The 25,075-nt window shown below is 38.8% G+C and overlaps 1 protein-coding gene across 1 annotated transcript in view; it reads left to right on the forward strand.

The window, feature by feature from the left end:
* Positions 1-25,075, forward strand: part of INPP4B (inositol polyphosphate-4-phosphatase type II B) — a 480,337-nt gene that overhangs the window by 431,479 nt on the left and 23,783 nt on the right. The window contains exons 23-24 of the mRNA XM_024736048.1: positions 8,092-8,204; positions 11,956-12,110. Coding sequence (XP_024591816.1) covers positions 8,092-8,204; positions 11,956-12,110 — 268 coding nt within the window. The remainder of the gene's footprint in view (positions 1-8,091; positions 8,205-11,955; positions 12,111-25,075) is intronic.

Here is a 25,075-nt window from a genome sequence, read left to right on the forward strand (position 1 = left end):
CTGTAGTTGTTCTGGTAATTTATTGCTAGGTAACAAATTATCCCATGTTTACTGATATAAATTTAGAATCATTTTATTTATGCTCACAGATTCTGTGGGTTAGTTATTCAGACAGGAAAGGTGGGGAAGTTTGTCTCCACTCCCAGATATCTGGGACCTCAGTTGGAAAGAAGAATGGCTGGTATCCCTTAAGTGACTGGGAACTGGAGTCATCAGCCGGCTTCTGCACTCACATTCTGACCACTGGGCTAGGATGACTCAAAGGCTGGGCTCAGCTAAAACTGTTGACTGGAGTACCTAAATAGGACCCTCCATGTGACTTGGGCTTCTCTGAGCCTAGTACATGGGTTCTTATAGGGAATATCCCAAAAGAGGGAATACAGACAGCAAAGTTCCAAGAGAATAAGGCAGAAGCTTCATAGTCATTTATGACCTGGCATCCAAAGTCACGTAGCATCACATCTGCCATTAATCAACATGGTCACAAGCCCACCTAGCTTCCAGATGAAGGTACAAAGACTCCACCTTCTTTATAGAAGGAGTGTCAAAGAACGTGGGGCTATGTTTTAAAACCATCACTGTAGAATGGACTTGTAGACACGGTGCAGGGGAAGGGGAGGCTGGGACGAATTGAGAGTAGCATTGACATATCTACACTACCATGTGGAAAATCGATAGCTAGTGGGAAGCCACTGTATAGCACAGGGAGATCAGCTCGGTGCTTTGTGACGACCTAGAGGCGTGGGATGGGGAGGGTGAGAGGGAGGCTCTAGAGGGAGGGGACATATGTATACATATAGTTGATTCACTCGGTGTACAGCAGAAGCTAACACAACACTGTAAAACAATTATAATCCAATAAAGATGTAAAGAAATCATTAAAAAGGAAGTGATTAATGGGATGCTTTCCATAAGTACTCTTCCTTATTTGTGATTCCTCACCTCTAAAGCAACAGTACACATTTGCAATATGGCTGATCAGTGTTAAAAATGCCTGTATAACCAGGTGTTTACCTTAGAATGCTTTTGGTCGCAAGTGACAGAAACCCTGACTCAAACTGGCATCAATTAACAAAATTGAAAATTTCAGCAGTAAGTCAGGCAACCAGTTAAGAGAGGGTTGGTTTAGTGGCTTAGCAGTACTGAAAAGACACTTCTCTGCCTTATTTCATGACTCTTAGTGTTGACTTTATCCTGCATCTAGTTCCTTCCTGAAGAAAGTCTTGCTGGCGTGAGCATTTATTCCCATGTTCAACTGTATGCTCAAGCAAAGAGATAAAGAGAGCTTTCCTCCCCTTCTACTTTACAGAGCCCTGAGCCTCACTCAGCTGGAACAGCATAGGTCACTTACATAGCCCTGAAACAATTTCTGAGGTCAAAGTCAAGTTCTGATTGGCTTAGATTTAGATGCTCATCCCTGAACTAGTCCTGATTTCAAAGGGGGTGGAATTATGCCACTTGACTTCATCATGAGGGTGTGATTGATCCTTGTAAATGTTGTGCCTGCTCCCCACTGGGAAATAGGTGGAGTAGGTGAGGGGAAGGCGGCTGTAATTTCTATTTCATCTTGGAACGTTCTCTGACAACATAAAATCATTTGACCATGAAGTGACGGAGCTATTGCCTTGGCCTCATTAGCATCATAGTTCAATGAGCCGAGAGTTCACGGTCCCATTCCTGTTCACTGGTCAGCACCCTGCCTTCGAGTCAAGCCAATGTCATATTTAGAGCTGCCGTTGTTAAAGAAATCCCATTTGACAAAACAAGGAAAAAATAGCTACTACAAAGTGACTCTGAACTTGGCTGTTCTCTCCCAGCAAGGAGTGGTGGGAGAACAGTCACTGGCATTCTGAATGTTTGGGATCATGTGTCTGTATGAGAGAATATTTCTTACTTTGGATAAATTCGGACTTTTGCCTGAGAAAGTAGGCTTTCTATCTGAGGCTATGAACTCTTCTTAAGAACTGTGAATGTCTTCCTGTGTTTTTCAGAGGTGACACAGGACTGAATAATGTAGACTCTTCTGCCAAGACTTTTTTTTTTTTTTTTTTTTGCGGTACGCGGGCCTCTCACTGTTGTAGCCTCTCCCGTTGCGGAGCACAGCCTCCGAACGCGCAGGCTCAGCGGCCATGGCTCACGGGCCCAGCCGCTCCGCGGCATGTGGGATCTTCCCGGACCGGGGCACGAACCCATGTCCCCTGCATCGGCAGGCAGACTCTCAACCACTGCACCACCAGGGAAGCCCTCTGCCAGGACTTTTATTCATGGTTTTCCACTGCAGCACGACAGGGTTATTGTCCTCACTTTGCTGTTGAGAAAATAGGGACAGAGGGTTAAGCAGCTTGCTGTGACCACATGTCGAAGCAGGGACGGAGTTGGCATTAGTAATCATTTTCCTGGAATCTTGGCTCAGTGCTTCCTTTACAAAGAATTATGAAAGTTCCAAACGGAGAAAGAGAACAGGTCATAAAATACAAGCACTTTGGAACCCATCACCCAGTCTCAGAAATGTTGTGAGAAACAAATATTTGTAGACATAATGGAAACCCCCTTTGTACCCGTTTTGGTTCCCACCCCTCCTCACCTTCCCTTCTCTGAGAAAATCAGTATCCTGAATTTGGCATTTTACGTTCTCATACATGTTTTTCCTCTGTATGTGTGTATCCATAAAAAATATGGTACAGGTTTGCACGTTTAACTTCATATTATTGCTGTTATCTTGTAATGAATCATTTTTTTTTTTGCTCAACAGTTTTTAGTATATATCCATGCTCATACATCTAGCATGTTTATTCATTTTACCTATTATATAATATTCCATGTCATAAATATATATACACATATGTATGACAGATTATCATCATTTAGATTTTTGCTGCTGTTTAATATCATAAGCAGTAATGCACTGTATATTCTTATACCTTTTACCTTCTGATTACTTTCATGAACCCCACTGGAAAAAAAGAATACTTTTATGGAGATAAGCATAGAGATTCAATTGCTCTGTCTAAGTTCGGTCCTAGAGTAATGCAAGAGTGAGTACCAGAAGCAAGACTTATTGCCATATTTACATTTGAAGAAACTCATTCTATATCTAAAACGGTTACTGAGCAGAACCTTACGGGGCCTTCCCAAGAGACTCCTCCCCCATATCTTCTGCTTTATCTCCCCTCTGAAGTACCCAGATAACAGTATTGATGCACATTTCCTGAGTTGTTTTACAAATGCTAAAACCACCACCAAATGGAAGAAGTTGCCTACTTGATGACCATGAGCATGTAGCCCCCAGACCTACCAGCACCTAAGGGTTGATAATGTTAACCCCTGTGACACTGCCCTGTTACATCACCATCAGCCAATCAGAGAATTGTACACGAGCTGATCACATACCCTGGGACTCCACTCCCTCACCTTGTCTTTAAAAATGCTTTGCTGAAGTCCATCAGGGAGTTTGGGCTTTTTGAGCACTAGGTAACCAGGACTCCTTGCTTGTTACCCTGCAGTAAACACTGCACTTTCCTTCACTACAACCCGGTGTCAGCAGATTAGCTTTACTGCTCATGGGTGGGCAGACCCAAGTTTGGTTCAGTAACAAAACCAATCCATGTTCTGTGTATACCATGATTTACAGTTGCTATATCAGGATCTATCATTATATCTTGAAATCTCACCTATTTAGTCATTACTAATGCTACTTCTTTCCAGATCCAGGCCTGAATTTCTGTGGCCTGCAGGACTTTTGTCAGGCTGAAAAAAAATGGCAGCAATCATAGTGATGGACTGAATAAACAAAGTTTTATCATTACAGAAATAGAAACAGTGGCTTGAAAATTTTAAGAACATCAATTGACTTCCTTCTAAAAAGCATGCCATGGGGAGAAGGGGTGAAATTTCTGTGGGACATCATTTCTGTGGATCTGAAAGCACTATATTTATGTAGATAAAAATGAGCAAAGGATGGCCATTTGTTTGACTTATTTTAGGAACATTGTAGTCTGTTTAAAATGGCTGATTTAAAAATCTCCATGTCAACTATGAAACTAAATTATTTTGAAATATTATTATGCTTTGTTCTGAATCCTCAGAATTCTGAAGAAGCTGGTCCATTGTGTTAATACTGGAATTATTTTTTGGATCAGCAGCCAACTGTGAAGACATTAATACAGATTTGAGGGAAATTACTGGCATAGGGCTTGGGAGACTGGATTTTTTTTTTTTTTTTTTTTTTTTTTTGCGGTACGCGGGCCTCTCACTGTTGTGGCCTCTCCCATTGCGGAGCACAGGCTCTGGACGCGCAGGCTCAGCGGCCATGGCTCACAGGCCCAGCCACTCCGCGGCATGTGGGATCTTCCTGGACCGGGGCACGAACCTGTGTCCCCTTCATCAGCAGGTGGATTCTCAACCACTGCGCCACCAGGGAAGCCCCTTGGGAGACTGGATTTTTGACTTGACCGTCTGACTATGAACCTTGTGAAAAAGTCACCTAAGCATCTTGGACATGGGGTTGCCCTAAATCAGTGCTTTGCAAGTTTTTTATGTTGACCCTATATAGGTGTTAAATCAATTTAGTGTGTTGGGGCCAACATTCAAAAGAAAGCAACATGGAATAGAACAAAATATAGTCAGGGTGCAGTGAACGCACTAAGGTTAAATATTATTTCATAAAATTTTTGTTACAAAGGGATGAGTGTGCATAACTGCTATGGGACATTGTATAAAGTAAAATTCTTCTGTATTGCTTTTAAAAATATTTGAAAGTCATTTTTACCAGGTGATTTAAAAAACAGTCTCGGGGACCTCTCAGATATGGTTATGTCCATAATTAAAATTCACGAGGTGCTCCCGTTTTTAGTAGGAAGCCCAGATATCCCAAAATAGCAGAATAGACTCTTCATAATCCTTGCCTCTAAGACTGTGCCCTCCAAGGACATGGTGAACTACAAGCTTCCTGTTTCCATAGTACTGCCTCATATGTCCATGCCTTTGTTGACATTTTCCTCTTGGCCTCAAATACTCTCTGTAGACACAAAGCATTACCTTTACTAGAAACCTTTCCATACTCAACTATTCTTCATTGAATTGGCCACTCCTTTTCTTAGGTCCCTATTATCATTTTTACTGTCTTGCGTCATAGCCCACGGTACACTTGACCGCAGTTAATAATGGTGTAAAAAATCTATCTCACCCTACCAGACCATGGAAATTTGGAGGTCAGGTCTTTGTATCATAAGAATTTGGGTTTTTTTTTTTCCTTTTCTTATACATATGTACTCTGTTCTCCCTTGCTCTTAAAATAACTGTATTATTTTAAAACAATACATATTTGTTGTGTCTCAAATGACGTAAAAAGGCAGTTGAGGAAGGGATAGATTGGGAATTTGGGATTGACATGTACACACTGTTATACTTAAAATAGATAACCAACAAGGACCTACTGTATAGCACAGGGAACTCTGCTCAGTATTTTGTAATACCTAAATGGGGAACAAATTTGAAAAAGAAGAGATACACATATATGTATAACTGCATTACTTTGCTGTATACCTGAAACCAACACGACATTGTTAATCAACTATACTCCAATAATAAATACTATACTAGTAAATAGTAAATACTATACTAGTAAATAGTAAATACTCCAATAGTAAAAAATAGTAAATAAAAAATTATTTAAAAGCCAGTTGAAAAATCACCCTAAATCCCATAGCCCGAAGAGGAGCACTGTTAGTATCTAAACCGATGTCTTGCTCTGCCTGCATTCACGTAGAGAGAGAGGTAAGCATGCACACAAGTGCAGGCACACACGCAATGTTACACCAATAAATTCATTTATTAATATGACCAGTTTTTCCTTTCAACAATGTCAAGGACACTTTCTCTGTCAATGATATACCTGTACACAATTTTAATTAGCTGCTTGTTATTCTAAGTCATGGATTGTTTTGGGGTTTGTTTTGGTTGCCATTTATCAACATTAAGGGCAGTGATGGCAGATCTGACTTATTCCTTGTGTGCTAAAAGTATCAGTTAGAAGGCACCATTGTTGTCCTTACTTTCTTCAATTAGCTGTAGAGTCCTGAGCTGGCTTTGCAACTCTCTTCAAGGCATTCTACATTATGCCTCCTTCCCTTTATCCTTGGGCTGTGTCCTGTTAAAAATCTCTGTGTATCAGAGTCTCCTACCTAGCGAGGCAATGTCTTTAGGGAAAGCTTCTCTTTCTTAAGAGAATCATTGGGACTTCCCTGGTAGTCAAGTGCTTAAGGCTTCACGCTTCCAACGGGGGGGGCACGGGTTTGATCCCTGGTCGGGGGACTAAGATCCTACATGGTGCGCAGTGTGGCCAAAAAAAAAAAAAAAAAAAAAAACGTCTCTAGTTACACGGTAAAAATTTGACGTTTAACAGTTTTCCCATTTAGGAACTAATAAAGTAGAATCATGCATATATTTATATGAATATTTTGAATCTCATCTCCCTAAAACAAGGTATGAATCTGGATTGTACCTGACCTTCCTCTATTCTGTGGACAGGAAATTCAAGATGATATATAATTGTTTTCAATGCTCAGTTCCATTTTACCAACCACTTCCATTCTTTGGTAGATATAGATTGCTAGTACAGTTCGTTAGGATATTTCCTGTACTCTCTGGAGCTAAAGTTAAGAGCTACTCAGATATATTATTCTAATAAAATGAAACATCTGGTACAGTTTTGGAAAGTGCCAAGCTTCATTATGATTAAAGCTTATTTGTGTCATTTTTGTGTGTGTGTGTGATCTGACTCAGGAACAGATCATCTATTTCTTCAATGTAACTGGATAGCCTACGTATAGTCCAGTTCTTATGTATTTTCTCCTGTTTTTAGACTCAATTAAAGCTCTCAGGAGTTCTTCATCCATCAGTTTGTGGCTTCCACAGTAGAGTGTGTTTTCATACTGTACGGTACTAACCCAACCACTCTCTTAGACTTTTTGTTTCCATCTCTATATTCTAATGTTGAATCCTATCTCAGTGAGTCTCAGGAATACTGGTGTCATAGTGTGCATTGCCTTAGGTTTTTTTTTTTTTGCGGTACGCGGGCCTCTCACTGTTGTGGCCTCTCCCGTTGTGGAGCACAGGCTCCGGACGCGTAGGCCCAGCGGCCATGACTCACGGGCCCAGCCGCTCCGCGGCATGTGGGATCCTCCGGGACTGGGGCACGAACCCGCGTCCCCTGCATCAGCAGGGGAACTCCCAACCACTGTGCCACCAGGGAAGCCCTGCCTTAGGTTTTAATATAAACCATATGCCATCGATTACCCTTGCTCTACTTATGAGTGTGTAGAGATCTGAGCAATCAGTCACTTCTTGCTTCCTTCCCAATTATCTCATATAATTAACTATCGCCTCTTGCGTGTCCTCTCTCCATCCATACCTGTGCTCCTTAATAGCACTTGTTCGCAAACAAGATAGACTTTGCCCCCAAGGAACATTTGGCAATATCTGGAGATATTTTTGATTGTCGCAATGGGAAGGATACTACTGGCTTCTAAATGGTAGAGGTCAGGGATGCTGCTTAACATCCCACAATGCAGAATATAGGCCCACTCCCTACAACCAAGTGTTAGCCAGTCCAAAATGTCAACATTGCCTAGTTTGAGGAATCTTGATGTGTAGAAACTGACTTCATGGGTCTTGGTTGAACTTCCCAATTCCACCTCTGAGCTGTTCAGTTTGATATAGTCTCATGATTCAGACTAGCTGCTCAGTAACCAAAAATGGAAGGTTGTATCTCATGTTTCATCCACATCCTCTACTTTGGTTGAAGTGAGGCAGCCTTTGTTATTAGAAACAGTTCCCTTCTTGGTGAGTGTTATATCACCCATTGACATTACCTCAGTTACACACAATAGGGAATGAGGGAAACTGAGGCATATTTCTAAGTAAAGAATAAAACTGGAAGGATTAATAAGTATGACTATCCTCAGATACTCTCTGCTCCAAATGGCATTTGTTGTTATGGAAATTACATTTGAAATATATTAAGGAAAACTCCATGGGCAGCTTAATACTAATGCGGTTTCCTTTTTTTTCCCCTCCTTTTTTGTTTTTCAGACATTTCACATTTTCAAGAACAAAATGATTTAAAAGGATTACTAGAAAATCTCCATCAAAATATTCAAGCCAAAAAGAGAAAGAATGTAGAAATCATGTGGCTGGCTGCAACGGTAGGCGCTCTCCTGTCAAATGGTATTCCCTGTCACTGTGATGATCAGCAAGTGTTATCGGGTATCTGCTATGTAGGGTCCAGCCTCTGCACTTTGGGCTACCAGATGTCATTCTCCATTATCCAGGAGATTAGGCATCTAGTCTATCAATACACAAGAACACAAGATAGAAGAAGATGTATTCAATGAGAAAAAATCTTACTCGTTGGCTTTTCTTATAAATTTGGGATGTGTTTGAGGTTAAAATCAAGTGTCTGTGATTTTCTTGATATCGCATGTTGCAATGTCAATAGCCCGTGTCAGTCAGGGTTTTGAAGTGCTGCTCTAGAGACATATGGTTTCAACAGAAAGTGGTTATCAGATCTCTGACTCACAGCCTCAGTAAGGCTCCTGGACATATTGTTTTGTTAATGAGCTTGTAAATGCATTTGTCAATTTAGATATTGGCATAGAATTTATTACTGATGTATTGCTCTTAGGGTAATGAGCTATATTTTGTATGCTTCTTTCTCATTTAATGGCACCCTCAGGGTAGAAGATCTGCCTGCTTCCCCACCCCCCCAGGTTTCTGCAAGGTTGAGGGAGAAAATCATGCCTATAATTTTTAAGCTCTTATCTGGCAACCGCTCAGGTATAGCTCATATGAGTTTTGTTAAACATTCAGACCCAGAGATCCTTTCACTAGGAAAGGAACTTTTCATCAGGAAAGGCACACATTGGAGATCTTTTTGATGAACGCCATGTTTGAACTTACTGCACAGGATTGCTCATGTAATAGATCTTCTCACATGTGCTATTCATTCTCTATCAATAGCATTTGAGACAAAGCCTTTCCCCCTACTGCCAGCGCTTCAATTATAATCTAATATTACTTACTCTCTTCTGGGAAAAAAGAATGGATAATTTACCATGAGTTTACATAAAATAATTTACCAAAAGCAAGCTGCTCTAGTTTCCCTTCATGCCCTCTTGGAGCCCCAGGGAAGAACATCAAAGGTAACAATATGAAACGTTGCTTTCAGGCAGCTCATTTACACTGGTCCCATTTAGCATCATACTACATTACATGAAGGTTGTTTTTAATAGTTCTTTCTCCTGTGTCTGCTCTATATACCTTCAAAGACTACTATGGTTGCTAATTCTCAGGAAAATTTCACAAAGACAGGTCGTAAGTTATTTTTGCTATATTACTAATGACATGATAGCACCAAAGTACTTTGATCATTGCCCAAGGCCATCTGACAACTTAGGAACATATACATATGTCATTATGCACATATCACGCAGTCATGTAAATTGACAAATGAAGGATGCACAGGTAGAACCACAAATGAATATTTTCTCTAGTACATGTAGTTTTCTCATTTGAATATATTTTAAAAAATGCCCATAAATCCTACGTTTCTGAAATTTTTTTGAAATGTATATACCAACCAAATACGGCTTACTCACAACTTACCATTGAATTCATGAATGGGTGATTACTTGCCTTGATAAATATACAGCACCCATAGTGTGCAAATTTGGCATTCTGTAGGAATATTGACTTTATTATTAATAACATGTCTATAGGGTGATACATGAGTTTCAATATCCTTTTTGTAAACTAGGGACCTTGGTATTACTCTTAAAGAAATATAGAAATTCCCTTTTACATTTTCCAAAAAGTTTTTATTTCTGCCTCTGTTTTATTATCCTCTCTTCTTTAAAACGATTAATGAAATACTGCTTTTGTTAATGTTTTACATTCTAATTGGAAAATGTAAAGCTATTTGGTTTTATCTTGAATGAATTTTAAAAAATGAAAATTTAAAAAGACCAAATACCAAATTAAGCTAATGTTAAATTAAGCTCATATAGTTCAAAAGAGTTGTCAAATACAGAAACCAAGACCCAACCTGTCTGCTGTGATGGAATTGCCCCAGCTTCTTTTTTTTAAAATAAATTTATTTATTTTATTATTTTATTTTATTTTTGGCTGTGTTGGGTCTTCATTGCCGCGCGTGGGCTTTTCTCTGGTTGCGGCGAGTGGGGGCTACTCTCCATCGCAGTGCGCGGGCTTCTCATCATGGTGGCTTCTCTTGTTGCGGAGCACAGGCTCTAGGTGCATAGGCTTCAGTGATTGTGGCACGTGGGCTCGGTAGTTGTGGCTCAGGGCTCAGTAGTTGTGGCTCGTGGGCTCTAGAGCACAGGCTCAGTAGTTGTGGCGCACAGGCTTAGTTGCTCCACGGCATGTGGGATCTTCCCAGACCAGGGATTGAACCCGTGTCCCCTGCACTGGCAGGCAGATCCCTGACCACTGCGCCATCAGGGAAGGCTGCCCCAGATTCCTCTTGATTTTAAATTTGTAACATGAAATATCCTTAGTAGGATAGTTGCATACAATTGTGACAAGGCATTTTAAAGGATATTCATTCTTTTTAAAACTTACCTCTCGTAAGTGACCATTGAGGTCTGTATTTCGTTACTATAAATATAGTCAAGCCTTTGTTATTTTATATTAAAATTTTTGAAATACTATTTATTTAAATGCATTAGTGTTTTCTACAAGAAATAAAAAGATTACATGTTGAAATCACGCTGTCACGTTTCTCTAGTCACTTACATTGGAGATAGTGAGAAAGTACCTAAGGGCTAATAAGGACTGGTAACTCCTAAGCTAAGTATCAGAATCACAATTAAATCATGATAAAAACCCTTGATAAACTGTATTATTATATCCTCTCTTCAAAGCAGGCAACTGTTAAGGCCTCCTCAATGGCAGATAATAAAGCAGGCCCGTATTTCATCAGAGTAGATGTATCTTAAGTGCATGTTGACGAACATTGTTGATGCATTACCAGGGACTAGGGAAGAGAAAAGAATGGAGTGATTCACCTGTTAACCATAAAGCAATGAGACCATAAATTATTGCTACTTACAGATTCTTCTCCTGGCTTCCATCAGAATAACACCAAGAAAGAATTACAGAGAGAAACAGAACAGGACAGAAGTTAAAGACTTGGTCCTTGTTAGGTAGACTTATACCAGCATCCTGGCTCTGCTCTGTTGTGCGTAAGGCACCTTACCTATCTACACCTCAACTTCCTCATCTGTAAAATGAGATTAATATACCTTCCTCCAGGGTTCACGGGCAGTTAAATTAAAGGAGCAAAATCTATATGAAATTTATTAGCATTCTACCTGGTGCACAGTAGATTTGCAATTACAGTGGCCATTTTCGGGGTCCTTATTCTTATTAGTTGCATTGATGAGTGGTTTCCTTATCGGTTTCACTTGGCACCATGTGGATGTTTGAAATCTCGTAATATCCAGCAGAGATTAGTAAAGGTTATTTTAAATATATAGTAAGAAGGTATTAGCTATGTAAGGTTCAAATCAAGTGGCTGATCCAGGAAATACAGATTATTTTTTTCCCCTTCACTATCAAGATATTGCTTCTGAACTGTGATTATCCTTATCCCCTGCGGCTTAGATGCCCTCTCAGAGAGCCTTGCTGCCTCTGTTGGATATTTACCATCTTATATGCCTTCAACAGCCCCACACCTCATGTACAAAGAGCTAAATAAATTAAATCTATTCCACTAGCTTTTGAAATGAAAAGGTAATATGTTTCCATTCTATAGGCAGATCGAACCAGTTAATTTTCATAAATTAACATAAATTTGGTGGGTTTAGACTAGAAGTGTCTAGAGGACTCTGACACTTTAATCTGCGAGTAAACAATCAACTGTGTATGTGTCTGTTACAGATTTGTCGCAAACTAAATGGCATCCGTTTCACCTGTTGTAAAAGTGCCAAAGACAGGACATCGATGTCAGTGACGCTTGAACAATGCTCAATCTTGAGGGATGAACACCAGTTACACAAGGACTTCTTTATCCGAGCACTGGATTGTATGAGAAGGTACCCCATATGTCTTCAACTTTTTTTCTTTTTTAAAAAAAATTTTATTGAAGTAGAGTTGACTTACAATATTTGTTAATTTCTGCTGTACAGCAAAGTGATTTAGTTATACATATATATTCTTTTTTATATTCCTTTTCATTATCGTTTATCACGGGATATTGCATATAGTTCCCTGTGCTGTATAATAGGACCTCATTGTTTCTTTTAGGTCATTTTAAGGTTTGGGTTTGTTTTTTTTTTTCCAAATATGTATTTTACTGGAGGCCTAAACATTTAGTTACTTCACTGCATTTCCATGGCTTAGAGCTGATGACATGAGAGATAACATAATTTTAAGTGAGTACTCATTTTAGGCAATAAAAAAAATGTGGCCAGATTTTGATCATCTGAATGGAAGATATATTTCATGAATACATTTAGACCTAAGTTGAAGGGCTCCGGTCCTTTCACATATAACACTTGAAGAGCACAGTCCTCATACAAGTCGTTATGTGTATGCACAAAATAAAACTAAGTCGTTATGCAAACAAAACAGCTATCCAAAAAATGGCAACTAACAGGTGATCTTCCCATGGCTTGCAGGGTCTTCCTATCTTTAACCTCCTTCCTAAAATTATTTTCACATCACTCATAATAAAGATGGGATTACATGGATCCTTTAAGATTCAGAATTAATATGGTTACTCTGCTGACATTTAAAATATTCTGCCTGAAGTCATGTTTCTTGATTCATTTCCACAGTAATTAAATCTAAAGTCTAAGCCATAATGGGAAAGAAAAAGTGCCTCATTCACAACATCTGTCAGCAAGGACATACGTTAATTAAAAACTTTAGCAAACTTGTCTCTTTGCCACAAAGACCGACTCAGGAGCACAACAGGAAACGTGGGACAGGCTCCCTGATCCCAGGAAGGAATGTCATGTGATGCTCTGAGAAGGCTGCTTCTTATCTGGCATGTCATTAGCTCCACTTTTCTTTTGACTGCTACACTCTTTCCATGGAGAGGGTGATGCTTGCCTGTGCTCCTTCTATGCTGTATGTTTTCCCGGCTAATGAGAGGGTTCTGAAGTCCTCTCTTTTACCCCATTTCATGTCTCTTGGTATTTTCGTTGCTCAGTGGAGTTCTACCATAATTTTTGGATAAATGTATGAGGATATCTTCAAGGCCTGACATGAGCATCTCAGCCATACGAAACATGTTTGGTTGTCATAAAAGACTTTTTTCCATAATAATCTCTCAACGCTCACAGGGGAAGGTTCAGAATCTGAGTATAAAATCTTCTAATGTGCATTTAAGATGTACAAATGTCACCATGGATGGAACAAAGGTGCCAGGTGAGGAGGGTAGAGCACATGATGTTACAGGCCAGAAACCCTAGAGGGCTAAAATGATTCAACCAGCATAAATTATCTGGAAGGTGAAACTGTTACTTGTTTATTTAAGGTAGGGGTAAGAGAGGACCCTTAAATTAGAAAGGCAATTTTTTCCAATCCGTAAATAAAGGGCATATCTGTCATATATATGTTGAACTATAAAACTACATATTTTGGAATAGCATAAAGGTTGTATGGACCTGACATTATATATACAACACATTTGCTAATGACATGACATTTATGAGGATCTAGTTTAGGATTGTGAAATAAAAGTAAGGCACTATAAATTTAATCCAAAAATACTAAAGATCTTCACTTCCATATCCCCACTACTCTAGTGAAATTCAAATCTGCCAAATTTATCCTTTGGTTTTGTGTCTATGTGAGGGCTGCATGAGAGCGTGAGGGCTTGTCCGTGTGTGTGTGTGCGTGTGTGTGTGTGTGTGTGTGTTCGTGCGTGCATGTGTTTAAGGGAAATAGACGTGTTATTGTCTTGAATAACTGATGTCCTTTCCCTCTTTGGGTACTGTCTTACATCACAAGCCCATAGCTTTGTAAGCTCTGGCCACAGGGCAGAGCAGATGAGAGAATGCCGCTTGGAGCCAGCTCACCCGAGTTTGAATCCAGGCTCGTGCCACTTAGCAGCCAAGAGGAAGTTAATCTCATCCTGCCTCTTAGTGCCTGAGGCAAGTTAGTCAACCTCTGGGTGCCTCAGTCTTCCCTTGTGTAAAAATAGACATGCTAATAATAGCAGCCCTTCTTAGGAGTGTCTCCAGGATTAAATGAATTGATATGTGTGAAGTGATTAGATCAACGTTTGAGACACAGTGATCGCTCCACGATATTTGTTAAGAAAATAAATATCAAAGGTCATGATCTTCCTGAGACAATCAAATCTAGGCAATTAGGAGCCTCGTATTTTTTCTGAATATATTATGACATACGGTTTGACTCCAATACCATATATTAGAATCTTGTAAATAAGCTTTCAAATGCAATGTTTTATCTATTTAAGAAAATAAGCTCTTTAAATACCACTTTGAAACTGTGCCTGTGTTTACAAATGCTGTGCTAATTATGGATGGATTGCATTCATTGAAGTAAGCCTGGATAGGTTTCTTATAAGTATTTTTTATGTTAATGTGTATTATTGTATGCCCTTACAAATAATCATAGAATTTGAGGTCAAGGAGTCACCTTAAAAATTTAGTCAAACCTGCTTCACCTTATGAATAATGAAACTGAGTTCTGCAGTGTTTCAACAAAGACTACTCAGAAAATACTAGAGCCAGCACTAAAACACAGATGCCTTAGTTACATTTTTTTATCCTGTGCTATACAGTAGGACCTTGTTTTCCTTAGTTGTTTTTTTCTTTTTTTATAAATTTTATTTATTTTTTTTATACAACAGTTTCTTATTAGTTATCTGTTTTATACATATTAGTGTATATATGTCAATCCCATAATTATTTGGTTATGTATTTGACTACTTCACGTCTGTTAGTTGAAACATTATGTAAGTCATATGAGTCATAAGAACCATGTACTTTTTGAAATTGGAGACTGTGTGCAAGACCAGAGTGGTCTGCCCAAATCCTGAGACCTTGAAGAACAAACTCTAGTTCTAGAATGTTAACTCTTTAATTTCTACCTTATCTATCATGTTCACTATTGTATCTGGGCATTTGAGCACAGTGTCTGGTCCAGATTGAAATAAATATAAATAGTGGTTGAATAAACAAAGAACAGTCCAAATAGGAATTCATTCTGCTGCCTTCTGTTTTTCAGAACCGTGTAGCAACTTTTTCATGTTTTGAAAATTGTATTTTCAATTATGTTCTGAGATAGTAGTTCAGTTCTTACTTTTATGTCTAAGCCTTGTTTCCTAGGGTTGCACTTGGGTCTCCGTAGTTCAGTGGTCAGTCAGTGATTAGCCAGAAGTTGTGCTCAAACAGTTCAATCCAGTAAGGCTTTCAACCTCTGCTGATATATCTGTGTATGGACTGGGAAACATGTTCAAATTCAGGAGTTTTTGTATCCATCCTGCCTTTTCTTTCCACCAGGCCATATTAGGTCCTACTGGTCAACCCAGGATGTGTGGAAATTGATCAAAGCCCTCCATGGTTCTCTCATGTCCAGGATCTCATTGCCCATTACATTCATGGCTAGTCCACTGGTCTGGGGAGTGGCCCAAGTGGGAGTGCAGGCTCAGGCCAGCTGTGAGGTTGGCAGTCAGCATTTGTTTGCCTCCAAGGAAGCTAATGCTTCAGACTGCCTGGGAGCAGGCTTTTCTACTCTTCACTTCCAATGCACTCAGACCCTGGGGCAGCAAAGTTGCCAGTTTCCATCGCAGCCTCTCCCTGGTAGAGGTTTAGCTGAGAGGGGTGGGGTGGGAGCCGCCCCAGGCAGAAAGACCACAGACTTGCCAGTCAGCAGTTTTCCAAGAAGAAACTCTTTTCCACTTGTTGCTTGTCTTTGGCTTATTATTAGGGTCCTGAAATGGTTGGTTTTGACAATATTTTTCAGTGTCATGGTTTCGGGAGGAGGAAGAGGATTTGCAGAGCTCTTTGCTCTGCCATCTGATGGACAGTCCCAGCCTCCAGACAATGGCTGCTTCTGGGACATTACAAAACTACGTATATTTGGACCCTGTGCAGTTTATCATTGAGGTGGATCCAGGGATCCAGAATTTTTAAGAACTTTACAAATATTCCAGGACACACACTGGATTAAAAAAAAAAAAAAGCTAGTGTTTTAAAGGAGTTTGATTTTTATGTTTTTAAATGTATTAAAGTTTTTTATTTTATTTGACATCAATTGCAGTTTATTTTATGTTTGAATTATTCTAACCACCTTTCAGGCTATTTACTCTGGATAGTTTTAAAAGTTCACCAGGGTTATAATATCAATGTTGTTTTTGTAGTTTTAGTTTTTTCCTTATCTATATTAAATTTTTCTACTGTATAGTGCTTCTATCTGTTAAATTTTCAAATTATTTATGGGTGAGAGAAACGTTATAGATACAAAGAAATAAAACTTCATCTACCTGCTTGTTCAGAAGTCCCCTCACCAGAATAAGGTTCATGAGAGTGGGGACTTTTGTTATCTTGTTCACTGCTATATTTTAATTATCAGTACCTAGAATAATGCCTAGTTAGAGTAGGTTCTCAATAAATATTCAATGAGTGAGTGAATAAATAACATAGGTTTCTAAAATGTTCAAGTCCTATAAGGAAGTTTTGTGCATACATGGGCATTTGGAAATAAGCAAATGAAATTATTGCTCAGCTGTGACATATTTATAAGCAAAAGTTCCAGAAGATGAAAGTGAAAGTTTTGGAGAGGTTTCAACTCAAATTCAAAAACAAACAGGCCACAAACAATCCGCCTTAACGCACAGTCTGAATCTGTCAACGAAAATTTTAGAGACAGACGTGAAATAGAAAGGTGTTTTTTAGGGCTGCAGCCCAGGAGACACAGATTCAACAGGCATTTGAATTGTGCTCTACCAGACTACAAAATGGGGGAGGCTTATAAAGGCAAAACCCCACAAGGTTACAGTTAGTTACATGAGTTGTTTATCAAGAATTATAATTGGAGCTGGCAAGAGGCAGGGTGCTTGTTAAGTGAGGATTGGTTGGGATCCCAAACGGTTGCATAGTTACAATGGAAGACCTTGAGCCCATAGGTTGCAGCTGGCAGGTATTGTTCTGAACACGGCTAGGGGTGTCCTTGGGTCTGGTACAGCTCAAAGGAAGTTCAGGTCCCCAGTGGTGCAGAGACTTGTCGGAGACCAGGTCCTCAGTGGCCGCCCGACTGCATTTTTGTATGCCTGAACCATGACTACTCTATCATAATTTTAACTTGTCATTATACCCTCTGTACAGTTTTTTAAAAATTCAGACTCTCTCTTTTCTTACATATCCAGTATTGCTTATAGCTTCACACTTCCGACATGTGCTGCTACTTACAGTCTGTTTGACTGAAACGGCACAAGATCCTCTTCAGATTAGGAAGTTGGCAAGGAGTGGGTAGGTCTGACTCTGTAAGGAACTCTTAGCGGTTGCCTATAAGACCAAAACAATGATTCTCACAGGAGTCCCACCACAGACTAGGTTCTGGGATAGAGCCGGGGTTGAGGACTGCTTGACTAAAGTCTGCCTCATTTAAACCAGGCACCATTCAGGAATTGATTTTAATGGCTTTGTGGTATGACTGTAAGCCTGGTATAACTATCCTTTCTTTGAGTTTTGAAGTGTATGTGTATCGCCAAATTCTCCCTTGATCATCTGTGGCAGGAATTTATGAAATGGTGGCTGAATAATCGGCAGATTTTTATTTTTCAAAAGAAAGGGAGAATGTGTCCCCACTCTCAGTATCAGCACTCAGTTGTTTCTTATGGAATCATCATTGAATGCTAAGAGCCATCTTGTCACAATGTGTTTGCAAAAAGCATATTTAGTAGGGACTTTCAAACTTATATTTGATTAATAGGTGATTGGGATTGGATTGGAAAATAATAAAATTTGACTGGATTATAAAATATCATGTTTTATCAAAAAATAATTGTGTCAGGAAATTTAATTGCCACTAAAAAGTAAATGAAAATGAAAATGCCAGTGCACTGTTATTTTCCCTTAAGAGGAACTCTAGGATTTTGTGTATATACGGTGTAGCAGTGTGACACCATATTGCTTGGTTGTCTGTCTGTAACTTTTATTTTCCTTATGTTACATTATTCTTCCATCTGTCATTCTATAATGGCTCTTTAAAGTTAAGATAGCTGGTATGCCATTAGCAAGACCGATCAGGGTATACTTCAGCATACAACCTACTTACTACCCTTAAGATACAGGGCTTTAATCATTCTATTTTAGTAAATATTTAATTCACAAGAGAGGGATTAAAAGGCTCATCAGCCTTATTTTTATTATCCTGCTGAATGTCATATTCTCAACATGAAGTTTATGTGTCGGGGAGTGTAACTTATGAAATGTTCTGCTTTATAAATAAGTGACCTTAATCAACTGATGTCAGTATAGGTTTTATTTCTCATGACTTTGTGGGATTTGTTTCTGAGTCACAAAGGTCATTTATGTCTTCCTTCTTTCCTTAGTCTTGTTTCCACTTTGGCTTTTTTTTTTTTTAGTTGGAGAAGAGCTCCCATTATTTCATATTATCCCCTATTTCAAATATTGAAGTGAATAAGAAGCATTGCAGACATAGGTAATTGAAGCTTTCGGTTGTCTCTTGACTGTTGGAAAGGGATGTGTTTATGTAGAACAGCCCGAGCCGGAGCAGTTTCTCCATTATCACTTAGTCTTATCTCTTCCCTTGAGAGTTTCAGTGGTGTGTTTGCTGCATTATTTCAGTCCGTATCTGTGACAAGGAACAGTAATAAGCCCAGATGAAGTCACTGTCTTCTTAGGCATGCCAATAATTACGTGAAAACTTACCCCACTTAGGATGTTGTTGCTCCAGCTGCTGGTAAGATGAAAGATGCTGCAGAGAGCACACTTCTATAGAAATCATGTTAGAGCAAATATCTCTCAACAAGATATCCACAGATGAACCACCACAAAATAACTGCTCTTACTAGAGAAATCAAAGAATGACCTACAAAAAAACTTTCAACTTCCTGAACAAAACGTATGTGCTAATTTTAGGCTATCTTCTTCATACATTTATGTGTGTCAGATTATTTTCCTACTAAAAAGTAGTAGTTTTGAGATCTGTTTCTTTTCCCTAACTTGTTTGGTATTTAATTTTGTTTTCAAGTACTAGTGACTTGAGACCCTGTAAGTATGGAGCTTATCATTCAGAGCCGTTACAAGCTTTAGACACACCTTTCCAAATAAGTCACTTCTCTCAGTTCCTCAAATTATTAACTGAGGACCTCGACATATAAGTGTATGGAATATGTGCTTTTCATTTAATTTAATGAAATAACATGTAAATGAATCTAATTTAAATAGATTTAACTTCTGCCACAAACACGGGTTTTTAAAGTCAAGAAGACCTGGGATTAAATCCTCATTCCAGCAATTATTTTCTGTGCCGCTTTTAAGTTAATGAATCTCCAGGCCTCAGTTTCCTCATCTGTAAACCAGGAGTAACTATCTCCCTCTCTCTTCTGTAGGTGTTGTGTTAAATGACGTCACCTATTTGAATTCTCTATGCCCGGCAGATATTAGGTGTGATGCCTGTTCTCCATGCTTTCTCCATTTTTACCTACCCTACTTAACCGTTCCTGTCCCGTGTTTGTCTAAAAGTGCCTCCTCTGAGACTCCTGAAATTGAGGAATTTTCCTGGTGTTCAAGATCTTAGAAGAAAAATCCCAGGATTAATACTTGTTTTCTAAAAGGCTTAAATTCTTTCAGTGACTTTGGGCTAGAAGGTCTGTAAGCTTTGCTAGAGCTCGACTAATAACTTCAGGGGAATCTAGGATCAGCTGAGCCTGGAATAGGAGGTTAGCGCTCATCTGTGCTCCCCAGAGAGCAGTGCCTCAGCACTCAGCCAGTGGAACTTGGGAATGTCCAATTCTTGAATGCCCACAGACTTTACTGAATATCCAGTAAATAATGAGCCAGGACCTCACCTCAGGAAATGACCTGGGCAAATGTAATCATTAGCAGAAACATGTCACCATCATACTCATAGTCAAATGTAAACATTTATTGAGTATCTACTATGGCAGTGTACCAAGCTAAGCAAAGGGAGACATAAACTTGTAATAATAATAGCAACTAAGAGTCAATGAGTTCTTGCTATGCACTAAGAACTACATGAAACATCCTATGTGAGGAACCTTTATTAGTCCCCACAATGAGAATATGAGATAGATGAGGTCACATGCCTAAAACTATTATTATTAGAGTGGATCAGAGGAGAAAAGGAATCATTGTGGGTTGGGTGGTCCTGAGGGAGGTAGGATTTGAACTGTGTCTTGAGGATGAGTACAATTTAGGTAAGTAGCAAGGAAGAGTTAGGAGGTCTTGACTAGGAATATCTAAGTGGTTAAGGCTAAGAATATTATTTATTAATTCATCATATGCGTTGGGTGTTTTCGTTTCCATAACTGGTCTCGTAGTGTGTGTCACCTTCAACGACTCACATTCTTGAGCTGATATCATGTTTTTGAGATCTATGTTCATATACGAGGTCTAGTTCTCCCCTTTTAATAGCTGTATAGTATTCCTTTGTATGAATAGAACACAATTTACCTATTCCCCTATTGAATTTTAGGTTGTTTCTGATATTTTGGTACTATAAGCAACAGTGTAATAGACATAGTCACATGTATAACTATGAACACAGTATGAAGGTACATAAACGTATAAGTGGAATGGGTGGTATTTATATTCTCAACTTTACTAGATGCTACCAGATTGCCCTTCAAAATAGCTATACTAATTTATATCCCACAAGCCACGCACACATGCTCCCATGTTTCCACAAGCCCCGATATTTGTACAATAAGAATTTTTACCAACCCAGTGGGTAAAAAGTGCTATTTTCGCTTAATTTGTATTTTTCCAATAATAAGTGATATTGAACATCTTTCTAAGCATTGATTGGCCATCTTGGTTTCCACTTTTGGTAGCTGATCTTTATTGTCTCATATACTGAGGGTTTGCATATAACTGTGACTTTTAAAAATGTGATTTCATAAGGCACTAGTTTGTGGTGTTTAAGTTTCAGAAAAGAGGGTTTCAGGAGTGGTAGTTTTTAAAAAATATTTTTATTTGTTTTGTTTATTTTCTTTAAAAATGAAAGCACAGTGAAATAGGACAGAAGGGTCTCTCGGATTTGGAAAGAGAAATGCACAGTGTTTTGACAGGAGCCTGTGATGTGATCTGAGACTTTTTTGAACTCCACTTTAGACAAGGGAAGGAAATTTCCAGCTGAGACACAACGAAAACCTAATAGGTGATTAGGGAGACAATTGATGCCTTTGCACTTGGAAAATGAGGTACAGCAGGAACTAGTCCTAGAAAGGGCTTGTTTGCATTACAGAAGCCAGAGATGCAGGCAGCCCAGGCCTGAATGATGTGTGCAGAGCAGTTATGCCGAAACCCAGCAAGTTTATTTATGCTCCCAGAAGGTTGAGACACAAGACTCAAGGCTTAAGCTGGTGGTGTAGCCTCATATCGTTGAACTTGAAAGCCATGTTCAAGGAGAGAAACAACTCGGAATTAAGCATGTGGATATGGAACAGATATCGTAGTTCTATCTCAGATTCTGTGTGCTTTTAAAGTTTACAAGTTTGTTAGGGCATTCTGTTCCCATACAATAGTGCTTCCCAAATCTCAGTCATTCATTCAACCACCCAAAGGTTTTTTTCCACAAGTGTCACATGAACAATCATTTATTTTAGCCTTGACCTGGGCAGGGATGTTCATGAATTCGTACAGCTGTTACGTTTGTGTTTGTCCTAATGCACGTGAGTATAAATCCCAAGCTATTAAAAATCAATGCATTGTCAGTGTACCGCGTAAAAATTCCTGTCTTCATCAAAGAGCTTACTGTACTCAGGTAAACACTGTCATTAAAAGGGTTTCAATCCTCCTTGTAACCTGAATTTTGGTTGTAGTGCTCCAGTCTCTAGCCCAGGGTAACAAACTGAAAGTCTTCACAGGCTACTGTCTAATGAAAACTGGACTGAGAGGCAATAGAGTTTATGAAAAAGCAGCCAAAATACTGTAAACTTTTCTCCTGATCAGAAGATCACAGACGACAAAGAAGTTCAAATGCCCAGTGTGATACATTTATACCCGAGGGTAATGATCTCAAGTTCTATGGGCAGAAGATATCATGCACAATTACCCCACATTCTCTTCCATTCATTGAGCCCATCAGAATTTATGTGAATGTGAATGACATCTTTATAAGGATCAAGGGTGTAATTTATAAAGCATATCATTTACAAAACTGGTAGCTGATTCGTAGTAACAAGTCGCATGTGATATTTCTCAAGTATCACAGCGTTATTTTGGGGATTTCACTGCCCTGAATCCTCTAAAATCTAACCATCGAGACAGCTGAGTGGACAGCAGGATGTCAGGTGAAGTAAGTACGGACAGTCCCTGGCTTAAGATTGTTTGTCTTAGGATTTGGGGACTTTACAATGGTGCAAAAGGAATACGCATTGAGTAGAAACTGTACTTGGAATTTTGCTCTTTTCCCAGGGCTAGTGATATGCAGCACAGATAATCTCTCGTGATGCTGGCAGGGCAGCCACAGCTACCATTCAGCCACGGGATCGTGAGGGGAAACCACCAATACACTTAGAGCCATTCTGTTGTTCAGTACAGTATTTAATAACTGATATGAGATATTCAAGGCTGTATAAAATAAGCTTTGTGTTAGATGATTTTTGTGCAACTGTAGGTTAATGTAAGTGTTCTGAATGTGTTTAAGGTAGTCAAGGCTAAGCTATAATGATCTGTAGGTTAGAAGTATTAAACGCGTCTTTGGCTTACGATATTTTCAACTGAAAATGAGTAACGTAAGTGTTCTGAGCACTTGAAATTTATAGCATTCTTTAATAAGCTTTTTCTTTTTTAATATAGTGGCCTCATTCCTAGTTCGGTTTTATGACATAACCCTTGCCCTGATATAACTCTTTCTCACAATCCATTCTTGATATCTTACTAAATTTTATGTATCCATTTAGACTGTCTTAAATTCCTTTTAAAACAAGGTGAGGGGCTTCCCTGGTGGCGCAGTGGTTGAGAGTCCACCTGCCGATGCAGGGGACACAGGTTCGTGCCCCGGTCCAGGAAGATCCCACATGCCGCGGAGTGGCTGGGCCCATGAGCCATGGCTGCTGAGCCTGCGTGTCCGGAGCCTGTGCTCCGCAACGGGAGAGGCCACAACAGTGAGAGGCCCGCATACTGCAAAAAAAAAAAAAACAAGGTGGGATGTGAATACTTAAGAATAAAATCACATAAAGCATTCCCTACCTGCTAGACTCAAGGCTTTTCCTAAATCTACCCTTAGCACTCATCAAATCAAGTTGAATAATACTGATTTGGAGTTTTTTCTAACAGCAGAAAAAAAAAATCTAGTCTCTTACACATAAGAACTGAACTTATGTGTTTTCAAAGTGATGTCTGTCTTCTCAACTATTTGAGAAAATAATGGCATGATATTTTTGTATGCTTCAGAGTTTGAAAATCACCTTGACTGCTGTCTTGCTCTAGAAAATAGAAATACAATAGAAATCATCTGTTGTTCAGTTTCTGTTCCCTAATTTAATTTTATAACAAATTCAGAGATGGAGTCTTTGTAACAGATAGTTTTTCTTGATTTTGTGATAAAGATTTTTTTTTTCTCTTGGAAAGACTAGAACAAAAGTGAGAAAAAGGCATATTAGAGCTGTCAAGAGATATTATTTTTGCCAGAAAAGGAGGGGGCGCCTTCCTCTTCACAAGAATGAATTGATTTTACAGCAGCTGCTCTTGAAACAGATACATTTATTGAAAACTCCTACTGATCTCCAATCCCTATATAAAAAGGAAAACCATTTTTTCTTTAAGAAAACAGAAATCTCACGTACATATATGCAAGTCCATGTGGTCAAATATTACATGGTCATAAATTCAAAAGGCAACTGAGGCAGCTGTGTAGACTTGCCATGGGTTCAGCTTGACCACATGAGAAATGTGTGGAAAGCCCAAATTCCAACAAGCATTTGCTAAGTTTAATCTTTTTCCTCTGGGGTTGGACTACATAAATATGATTTTATTGTCCATGTTAATAATTTTAAAGTTGCTAATAAATTGTGTGGTTCCTGAACAAAAGTATAGATGCCCTACGTAATTGGAAATTAATTCTAAATCGTGAAGCTTTATTTGGGGGGCTAAATAAATCTATTTTTAGAAAGTAATACTATTTGATATTCATGTAGTCTGTTATAACCTCCCCAAAGGGCAATACTTGACGTTCCTTTATAAATTAAACCCTTATGTTACTGAGGTTACGGTTTCAGATCATAATGGAAAATGGAAACTATTTTGTTTCTATTTACGGCAAGGTAAAAGAAAGTTATGGGTTTTTTTGCAATCTGCTTGATATAGTTTTATGATAAATGTGTCTATGTGTCTTTTGCCACCTTCACTCACATTGCTTGAGTAACAAAAGAAGGAAACACTAACAATCTTGGTGTGGACTCTGGGATGAAAGGAAAATGAGAAATATCCCATATTTTAAAAAGCTTTAAGAATTTGGGGCTGCTGATATATTAGTGCTAATGAAAAATGAATTTATGTGTGTGTATTTTTTAAGTTTTGAGTGTAATTTAAAAATTAGTAATTGCCCTTTGAATATCCTTATCTCCAACTAAATGTGAAAATGGTATTAGCACATTTTGCTAGTATGTTGCTGAACTCTGCTAATTTCCTCCTAGAGTTTGATTAGTAATGGAAGCAAAATTTTGATTTAATTCATTTTATCACAATCAAGAAAAAGCAAAACTAAAAGATCTTGAAAGAATCTGGACCTATGTGTGTGGAAGATAGGGGAAAAAAGAAGCTTTCTGATTTATGTAAGGTTCGATGAAGTAAAGGCATATGTCAACTTT

Source organism: Neophocaena asiaeorientalis, unplaced genomic scaffold, assembly GCF_003031525.2.
Source record: "Neophocaena asiaeorientalis asiaeorientalis breed wild unplaced genomic scaffold, Neophocaena_asiaeorientalis_V1.1 scaffold7, whole genome shotgun sequence".
NCBI classification, from domain to species: domain Eukaryota; kingdom Metazoa; phylum Chordata; class Mammalia; order Artiodactyla; family Phocoenidae; genus Neophocaena; species Neophocaena asiaeorientalis.